General features: G+C 39.7%; 1 protein-coding gene across 1 annotated transcript in view; it reads left to right on the forward strand.

Moving 5' to 3' along the window:
• The window catches only part of LOC136840992 (uncharacterized), a 183,723-nt gene extending 173,521 nt beyond the window's left edge, over positions 1–10,202 (forward strand). The window contains exons 8-12 of the mRNA XM_067108010.1: positions 6,334–6,461; positions 6,809–6,934; positions 7,599–7,799; positions 7,997–8,173; positions 8,309–10,202. Coding sequence (XP_066964111.1) covers positions 6,334–6,461; positions 6,809–6,934; positions 7,599–7,799; positions 7,997–8,173; positions 8,309–8,524 — 848 coding nt within the window. The 3' untranslated portion in view covers positions 8,525–10,202. The remainder of the gene's footprint in view (positions 1–6,333; positions 6,462–6,808; positions 6,935–7,598; positions 7,800–7,996; positions 8,174–8,308) is intronic.

Here is a 10,202-nt window from a genome sequence, read left to right on the forward strand (position 1 = left end):
GAAACCTATGTAGTTCTGCCATCCACTGTCATTTGGTAGGTTTTGTGTCTTCTCTGGATGACACGGTATGGTCCCGAGTATATTTTGTGTTCTGCAGTTCGTTGGGGATGTACACTTTTCTTGCCATGTGGTACGTTGTTTTGGTGGGCATTATTTGTTCTAATGCTTTGTGGGTGTTGGATGGGGACATTGGGCTCATTGGATGTTGAGAGACGTCAGCCTGCAATGTTAATGACGGGCTGTACAGGGTTTCTGCTGGAGCTGCGTTGAATGCTGCGTGTGGCATTGTTCTCAGGCCCAGTAAGACCCAAGGTAACTCCTTTCTCCAACTCCCACCTTGAAATCTAGCGGCAAGTGATGCTTTCAATGACTAGTGTAGCCTTTCGATGATGCCGTTAGCTTCAGGGTTGTAGGCCATCATGTGTATTTTCTTTGTCCCCAAACTGTCTACGAGGGCGTTCCATAAGGCAGACGTGAAGTTTGCCCCCCTGTTGCTCATGATGATCTCTGAGACTCCGTGTCTGCTGACCCATCCGATGAGAGCTTTCACACAACTCTTTGCCATCTGTCGCTGTGTCGGTATTGCTTCGAGCCACCTGGTATTTCTGGTGATGATGGTGAATAAGCATCTGTACCCCTTGGAGGGGAGTAGAGGTCCCACTAAGTCGACATGGATGTGTGGGTGAGGTGGCGGTGTGTTGTGTGGAACTCTCCTATTCCTCTCTCTACATGCCTTGTTGTTTTTGACGTCTGACACGGGAGGTATTCTCTCGTCCAGTTTTTTTATATCCTTCTTCATTCCCCACCAGATGTACCTCTCTGCTAATATTTGGGTGGTTTTCTAGCCTGATGGGTGGGACAGGTTGTGGGCAAGGTTGAGGTCTTTTTTCTGAGGCCTTCTGACAGGTAGGGGGGAGGGTGTCCAATACTTGTTTCTCAGGTGATGGTCGTCTCTCTGTTGTTGACTGACAGGTCGCTCAATGTAAGGGCGGGGTTGTCCTGCCACAGTCACGTAGGTCCACGTTATCTTGCCTCTGCTGTTTCGGATTAGGCTATCCTGAACTGGATGGTGTTGACGCAGTTTCTCAAAAGTGTGTCCACCACGGTGTTTGCTGAACCCTTCAAATACTTGATGGTGTAGGAGTATTCACCTATTGCTGATAGGTGACGCTGTTGTGCTTACCATGCGTCTGCTGTCTTTGTGAAGGCATGCACCAAGGGTTGATGGTCCGTTTGTATGATGAACTGCCTTCCTTCGAGCATGTGGTGGAAGTGATGGATGGCTGTGTGGACTGCTAGGAGCTCCCTGTCAAATGTCAAGTACTGTACTTTTGTTCTGCTGACATTAACTTCTTGCTGAAGAATGCCAACCGCCAACGACCATCGTCTGTGTCCTGCTCCAGTACTGCACCCATCGCTGTGCTACTTGCATCAGTTGTCAAAGTTAGGGACCAATGGGGTGAAGGAAAGATTAATGTGGCTGCAGAGGTTATTGCTTGTTTTGATGAACGAAATGCATTATCTTGAACTTCTGACCAATTTAATTTTTTAGGTTTTCCTTGTAGACATGTATGGATTAGGCTCCTGATTTTAGCAATATTTAGGATAAATCTATGATAATTGTTGATTGGTCATGAAAATTCTTGTACTGCTTTGATTGTTGTTGGTTTTGGGAAGTCGGTAATTGCTTTTACTTTCTCTGGGAGGGGTTTAATACCATCTGAGCTTATTTGATGTCCCAGGAGTTCCACCGTTTTCTTTGCCCATTCGCATTTGTCTTCCCTTACTACGAGTCCATTTTCTTTAAGTATCTGCAGCATCCTCATGACTTCTTTAAAATGTTGCTTGAGGTTAAGGCTAAATATGAGGAAGTTGTCGACATAGACCATGCAGAAGGGAAGGTTGCCCAGCAGCTCATCCATAAGTCTTTGGAAGGTTGCCCCTGCGTTCCAAAGGCCGAAACAGCTGTAGTTGAATGTGTAGGTGCTGAAGGGGGTGATGATTGCAAGAAGGGAAGGTCGCCCAGCAGCTCATCCATAAGTCTTTGGAAGGTTGCCCCTGCGTTCCAAAGGCCGAAACAGCTGTAGTTGAATGTGTAGGTGCTGAAGGGGGTGATGATTGCTCTTTTCTATATCTTCCTTCACTACTGGAACTTGGAAGTATCCCTTCAGCAGATATATTTTAGTGAAGATCTTTGCTCCGTTCATTTGGTTGGTTATATCTGCTATGTTCGGCAATGGGTATCTGTCTGGCTTCATTTTGACGTTTAGCCTCAAATAGTCTCTGCAAGGGCGCCATGTTCCGTTGGATTTCAGTACCATGTTGGGGGGGGGATGCCCATGGGCTAGAGGCTTTTTGGCATATTCCTGCATTCTCCATTTCCCTGAACACTTGTTTGGTGTTGGCAAGTTTCTCTGGGGCTAACCGTCTGAAGAGTGAGTGGACTAGGGGGCCTTCCATTTCTATGTGCTGTTGGATGTTGTGTTATGCTGGTTTGGTTAAGCCGTGCTGCAGGTCGTCTTTGAAGACCTCTTGGTAGTCTTGCAGAAGTTGGCATATCTCTGGCAGTAGGGTAGCTGCTGCGATGTGGCTTGTTTGTCGTCTCTACTATTGCGGAGATGATGTGGTGATGGGTTGTTTGCACAGCTGTTGAGATGATACTGGAGCTGTTTCCAGGATCAGTTGTTTTGATGCTAAGTTCACTAGTAGCTCGTGTGCTTTTAGGAAATCTGCTCCTAAAAGAGCTATCCTCACGTCTGCCATGATGAAGGTCCAATTGTAATCTTTCCTGTTGTCCAATTCATGTTTCGCTTCCCATACATTTTGAGTGGTGCTTCGCTGGCGGTGGATACATGGAGGTTGGTGAGTGGGGCTGGATTGGGTCATTCGTGCGGGCTGGCAGGCACAAATGATTTGCATGCCCTGGTGTCCATGAGGAATTCTGTGGTTGATCTTTTGTCCTAGATATAGAAACACGTGGAGCCCTTGAAAAAAGACAGTGGTAAGCAGGCACAGCCTCTGTTATGAGGCAGCCAGTCTGCTCACCGCTGACATTTAGTTGTTTGGGTCATGGATGCGACCCTCTTGCATGTTTTTTGGAAATAGGCAGCCTTTGTTATATTTGCGTGCCTTTTTTCCAAATTTCCAATGGAAAAACCATATTCCCTCTGGTGGATCATCTTTCTTCTGTCTGGTCTTCCCTTTGATGAACTGTTTGGGGAAGCTGTGCTTGTGGATGGGGGCAGCCAGTTCCTCTGGGTCGCTGTCAGATTCTGTGTCCGTTGACTGCTGGGACCGTCATGCTGCTGCTGCTATGGGTGGCTGCGTGGGCTCCGCTACCTTGTGGGCCATGTGTTCTACATCAGCTAATTTTAGGAATTCTTCGATGGTCACGGTGGAGGTGTTGAGCATGGCCACCACTGTTTGGCAGGGGAAGTTTTGTGGGGAAGACCTTTCTCACCAGGTCCAGGGTTGACTCGGGTTGGCTGTCTGCAGCAGGTAGTGTTATGAGCTGCCACAACTGTTTGTAGAAATGCGATGGCCGCTCGTCTCCAATGGCTGCCCTCATGATGTTCAGGAATTTCTTGGCCCTGAGGGTGGGTGGCATGCTGAAGGATGACTTCAGCTGATCCTTCAGTGATTCATAGGTGACAGAGGTTTGGAGTTCTGCGAGCCATTCTGCGACTTGCTCAAAAATGTCAAATTCGAGGACGGCATCTGCTTTGCGTGCTGAGGAGGTGATTTTCTTTGATCGGAAGATTGTCTCCGCCCTGAAGAACCAAGTTTCTGCGTTGTGGGGTGTGAATGGGGGCAGGCGTATGGAGACAGCGGCGCCAGTGTCATTGGAGAGGCTGTCATCGTTGGGGCTGGCTGGGCTGGACATCTCCTTGGTCACCAATGTAGCAAAGGCATGAATAAGAGGTTGCATCTACAAACTTACTGATTTATTCAAACAACAAACAGAGGGTCAATAGCTCTTGCGAGTGGAAATGTAGTGCCTGATATGAGGCAAACAAAGCATAGGTCAGAGTACAACCAACTGTTTTTGTTGGAGGGTGGAAAGACATTCATAAATCAATATACAAAACATGAATGAAGCTCTGATACATATAGCTGGAATGCTGACATTGTAATGCTTGTGCTAAGAATGATACATTCAACATAACAATAATATGAACACAAATATACGTACAAAGAATGCACGACATCTGCTGTGTTTCTTGTACACGTGCACTTGGCTCGTGGAGATCCCGTTGTGAGGAGATTAGCTGGCCAGGTGAAATGAATGGTGTGTGGATTCGTGTGGGACCCTACAGTCTTTTTACCTTGCTGTCCAACCACCCCAACCCTCCTCTCTTCATCGTTTTGAGCACTGAATGGCTGAAAGTGCCTCAGTGCTTGGCTTGACAGCTTAAATTTCCTAAAACAAAAATCAGATCCACATAGTCAAATGAAGCCCAACTGACACTGAAGGGTTAGGAACACAACCTTGGTAAAATCAGATCCAGAATAGGTTAGACTTATGAAGATTGATAATAAGGGTTATTGGAAGTTTTTTTTCAGAAAAGCCAGTGGGATTTGAGAACCATCAGCATTGCCCAGTAACTGTTGTAACAGGTGGCCATTTTTGACTCAGTGGGAAGGCATGTTATCTCATCCATCTTTTTCCTGCTTTGATAATAAGGACAGTGAATATCCCTCCTTTCAAGATGATGAAGACTTACTTAGTTTACTGGTGAACTGTCTTCATGGCATGAGAGGCCATGAAAAGTTTAATTGGAATATAAAATTTAGGCCAGAGGCTAAGCACTGGGACCTATGAGGTCATTCAGCACTGATAATAATGGTGAAACAGTTGTTAGCAAAGGGTGGAAAGTAAGATGGAAGAAAGAGAATATGAATTGTTTCAGTAAAAGGAATGAAAAGGGTTGTAGGTAGGGGCCAAAGGGACACTGCAAAGAACCTTAAGTAATGCCTACAGTGCACCACGTGAGGATGAATAGTTTAAGGCTGATTCTGCTTCCACTCAATTATCACCAGCTGATAGAGCAATCACAGCCACTCTAGAAGATAAACTTGCCAAGGAGAGTGGTCTCAGCGAGGCATTTGGGAAGTAAAAGTCTTTAGTGAATGTTGCTTGGGAAAACATTTACTCAGCTAACATCAGTTCATAGAGCAATCACAGCTACCCTAGAGGATGGGCTGGCCAGGGAGAGCACTGTAATATAAGTACTATATTGTCGAGTGGGTTTAGCAAGACATTTGGGAAGTTAAAGATTGGAGTAAATGTTCTTTGGGAATAAGAAAAATGTTGAAAGGAATGAAGTGAGGAGCAGTATGAGAATTAGTGGAAGAACTAGTGTCTTTTGTCCAATTGAATATGTATTCATTGAAAGATACAGTGCCTAGAATTTAAACATACAGAACAACAACCCAGTCATCAGGTTTTAGGCAAATAGCAAAGCAATAAGGGAACCATAAGTCAGTTAAGGGATGACTAGCTTTCCCTGACTGTAAGACAAAATGGAGAAACAAGACTCATGGACCAGAAAAAGGAAGAGGGAGACTTAGGAGCAAGGAGTGACTGTAATATGGAAACATATAGTCATACCTCACTGTAAATCATTTCCAGTCATTTCAACTTTACAGCAGTTTTTCTTTAATAATAATAATAGAGACATAGGAAAAATAGAAGTTGCTTTATGTTGGATTACTCAGGTTTATGTTGGTCAACAACATTATTAATTGTTTAAAGGGTGCGAAGGATGATTTTTTGGTGAATGGTTTTGGATATTCTTTGTATTAGTGATATACCTTGTATACTATGGGAAGGGATAATAGCCAGAGAGAAAAACATACCCAAAGAAGCTTACTTAAAGTAGGGAAGAAGCTACCAGAGGGAACATTTGTGAAGTAGGAATAAACATCTACGGAAAGAAGAGGTGAGGTAGGCTGTAGTAGGTACTAGCTTCAAATTGCAAACCATCTTCTGGATGGTAAGTTGCTTGAATGCAATGTGTTTATCAAAGGTTCACCTTCTGGACAGCACTGTGGATTCTCTCTAGAAGCTGGTCTAGTCATGAGCAAGATGCTAACAGGTTCTTGACCTAGAAGAATTGATTGCTAGCAGCCCTCTCTTTTGATGTTACCCCACATTGGAGTGGAGTGAATATGTATAGACTGCCATATTTTTTTTTATCTATGTATTGCCATTTAATCTGTACTAGTCATCATTAATACTGTTGTACACTGTATACATTATGACACATCTGGTGATATTTACTTTATCATTAACTGTAAATTAATAAACCACCTTGTGTTTTTTCTTCGCAGGTCCTGGTCTTGTGTTTATGGTGTATCCACAAGCACTGGCCAAGATGCCATATGGAGGTATTTGGGCTGTTCTCTTCTTTTTCATGCTCCTCATTCTTGGACTTGACTCACAGTTTGCAAATGTTGAGGTGAGAACTCAAATCAGCGTTGGAAATTTTTTAACCGTGTGTATAATAAATTATGGAGCAAAATGAGCCATTTCTCAAAACTTATGATTTATGTAAAAAAACCTTCAAAAAGAATGTTTCCTTTAGTTAATTTCTATATGAAAATATGCTAAAAAGGTGCTTTTGTTATTGGTATTTTAACAATTATTGGTGTCATATTTTAACTCTTGTTGTTCTGGTCAGAAGTAATTGACTGTCTTATATCAAGAAAAGTTAATACCCAGAATGTACGTATTGGCTCTGCTTAGTTTTACAGGTATTGACGGGTAAAATCTGCTGTATACTATCATCAATGTAAATTTTCACAGGTGATAATCACATCATTACAAGATGGTTTTCCTAAGTGGCTTAAAAACAACTTGAAACATCATGAGATTTTGGTTTTAATTGTTTGTTTAATCTCATTTATCTGTGGACTCCCAAATGTCATGCAAGTAAGTAAACATTTATTGTTTTTGGTGCAGCAATAGGTGCTACATGTAGTTCTGAATGTAGTTTTCACATCTACCCTTCAGACAGTAATGAATATACTGCTTGCATATTTACATTCAGTGACTAAGTCAGAATACCCATTTCCAAAAAATTCATCCCAGAACTATATGCATCTAGTAAGAGTAGAACCTTTGATCTCTAATCACATTTTCATTGTCCTTCCATAGCAACAGCATAATTAATGAGTGGTGTCAAATTTTAGTATTATTAACAAGGTGTATATACTCTATATTAAAGAACATGAATGCAAAATACATATTCTAATACAGGGTGGTTCAACACAAGTGTGCATTCTGAGATCTGTGGCATGTTGCTAAGAAATTAACCTTCACATTGTTGGTATGAATATACTGTAAAGACTCCTGACACAAGCTGGGTTGTTTAGTTACTAATAAAATCTTAGAAAAACAGTTTTAGAGTAAGATTGTGTAATTTATGAAACTACACAGACAGTGGAACAACTTATTTTACTGAAGAAAATACAGTCAGCTAGCAGAGATGTTATGAAATATTCTTAATCTTAAGAGCTTTTTGAAATTTCTTTTAATTCCTTATAGGCATGGTATGTACAGTAGTATTGTTTACATCAACCTCCTCTTTTTCCAGGGTGGTATCTACTTTTTCACTCTCATAGATTATTATGCAGCAAACATTTCCTTGATGTACCTGGCATTCTTTGAAGTGGTATCAATAGTATGGATATATGGAGCCGGCAGGTTAGCAAGGAATGTACAGGAAATGACTAGTCGTCTGCCTTCCTTGTATTTCCGTGGGTGTTGGTATGTTGCTGCACCTCTTTTGATAATGGTAAGTCTTTGTAAGACTTGAACAAATTAAGGTTGACTTTCTTCTCATTTTAAGTCTTTACAAACAATTTGGAATCTCAGTCAAAATACTTTAGGACACCTTCGTTATGCAACCTTGTATAAGTAAGCATTGTTAAAATAGTCTTGCCTTAAAACCACAGTATATTTTTAGATTTTTTACTTTTTTTTATCATACAGGCTATTTGGATATTTTCCATTGTGGACTATAAGCGGCCAACTTACAACAATGGAGAATATCAGTTTCCAGACTGGGCAGTTGGAATGGGGTGGGTGATTGCTTCCTTGTCCATAGTACCTATCCCAATTTTTGCTGTGATTGCAGTGTGGAAGGCTGAAGGAACAACTTTCTGGGAGGTAAGAGGAATATGATTGTGTATTTACTTGCATTAATATAATTCTAATGTGTGTTCAAAATTTTCATTTGCTATAAACTTTGTATAATGCTATGCAATTAAAATTGTAGTATAGCTTGGCAAATTTACTTTTCAGAAATTCAAAAATTCCTTCCATCCTCAAATTGATGACTGTGATTGCATTGGAGGTGTATTTGAAGAGGATGATGATTATAACCCAAACAAAGAAGAATTTTTAGATTGTCAGGTAAAGCTTGTTGTATACAATGGACCATCAAGTGAATTAAAGAAGTCTTCAGACGATGGGCAAGAAAAAAGCGAGAAGGAAACAAAAAATAATGGCAAAACTTAGGTTACAATTTTTGGAAGAAATTGTCAATAAAGCTATAGCTGGAGGTAATACCTAAAATTTAGATAAAATATTTGGTAATTATACATTTTGAGTTCGACATGCATAAAATTTTAATTTTTCATACAATTATGAGTAGTCACTTATTATCTGAGTTTAGTATCTGAAGTCCATAGGTTCTTCATACATTTTAAAAGATAGCATGACTTGCAGTAAGTGTCCAGCAGTAGATTACTGTAAAAAAGTGAAGTGAAAATCTATTGGCTTTCCTGTGTTTTATTTTGCTCAGACTGGGTACTTGTTACATAAGTTTTTCCAGCTATAGCCAAGCACCAACACCTGGCATAAAGATGTTGCCACTTTCTAGACATCTTTGGGCTTTCAGTTAGGTTTAGTCTTTGTGCCTCATTGTGAGGATACACATACAGGTAGAAAATCTTTGTTTTCATTCCACACCATTGTTCCTCTTATTTTCACATCAGATATTAGGGATAAAAAGAAAATAATTATAGCAACATGATCTTTTTATATACAAAGTTAAGAAGATTGTGTTATTTTACTCAGAAAAATATTGATGATATTTACAGCTTCTTCATATATCACATTGTGTTTCATCTATTTAGTTTTTCAAATATGTTCAAGAATCAGTGCTTGGCAGCAACTTTATCATATGAAGATGATCTTGATTAAAAAACAGTGTACAAGAACATGTAAGTGATTAATTAATTTATTGAGTACTGTATTCTTGTATTTTCCTCAATTACCATTATTAAAGGCAATGATAGTTGTGTACAGTAATATTGTATTTTCAATATGAATATATTTAAATAATTTTTCTGGATGCAGAGGTTTTTAAACTATTACTATTTAGTGCTACTTATTCAAATATTTTTTACTTACCAGGATTCTTTTCTCTTAGAAGCAATACTGCATTACATATATGTAAGATAACAGTTGCCTTTCTGTAATCACTGGTTAATCTTGTGCCTGAGTGCTGGATTTACAGCACCATTATCTGTATATTTATAAACACACCTATTGTTGAAATGTTACAACCCCTGACCTGCATACTCAGTTGCTGGAGTTACATTAATCACATGGACAGGTTGAGATATAATTCAGTAAATGGAGAAATTTTATCATACTACAGCAATTAACAGTTTGTCAGGAAATGTGTCAATATTGCAAGTTAAAATTTTTTTTTAACTCAAAGTACTTAAAGAAGTTTTGGACAATAACAGTTATGCAGAATAATTTTTATTCTTTAATAGCTTCTGAAGAGATAATGGTAAGATTTCCATCTCTCTTTCCAATGTTTTTAGTACATTTCCCAGCTGAACTAATTTAATTTTAACTCAAGAGATATTTTAGTATAAACGCAATACCAAGAAATTGTGGTATGTAATACTGTCAGCCATAAGTATATGGACAGCTTATGTTCTGCATTAGTATTATATGTGTATATTTAAAAAATTTATTTTACCTGAAACTATATTTTAAAAAATTCTTTTACCTGAGGCTATGTACACAGAAATATGTATTTTGGTGGTCGACTAATTGAATTAGTCCTGAATGCAAGTTCAAATGAATAAATTGCTGTGCACTAGTCTTTAAGTAAAACCACTACAGGTGAATATAGTATTATAATATACTGTACATGGAAATAAACACTTCATCCTCA

Source organism: Macrobrachium rosenbergii, chromosome 8 (assembly GCF_040412425.1).
Source record: "Macrobrachium rosenbergii isolate ZJJX-2024 chromosome 8, ASM4041242v1, whole genome shotgun sequence".
Taxonomy (NCBI): domain Eukaryota; kingdom Metazoa; phylum Arthropoda; class Malacostraca; order Decapoda; family Palaemonidae; genus Macrobrachium; species Macrobrachium rosenbergii.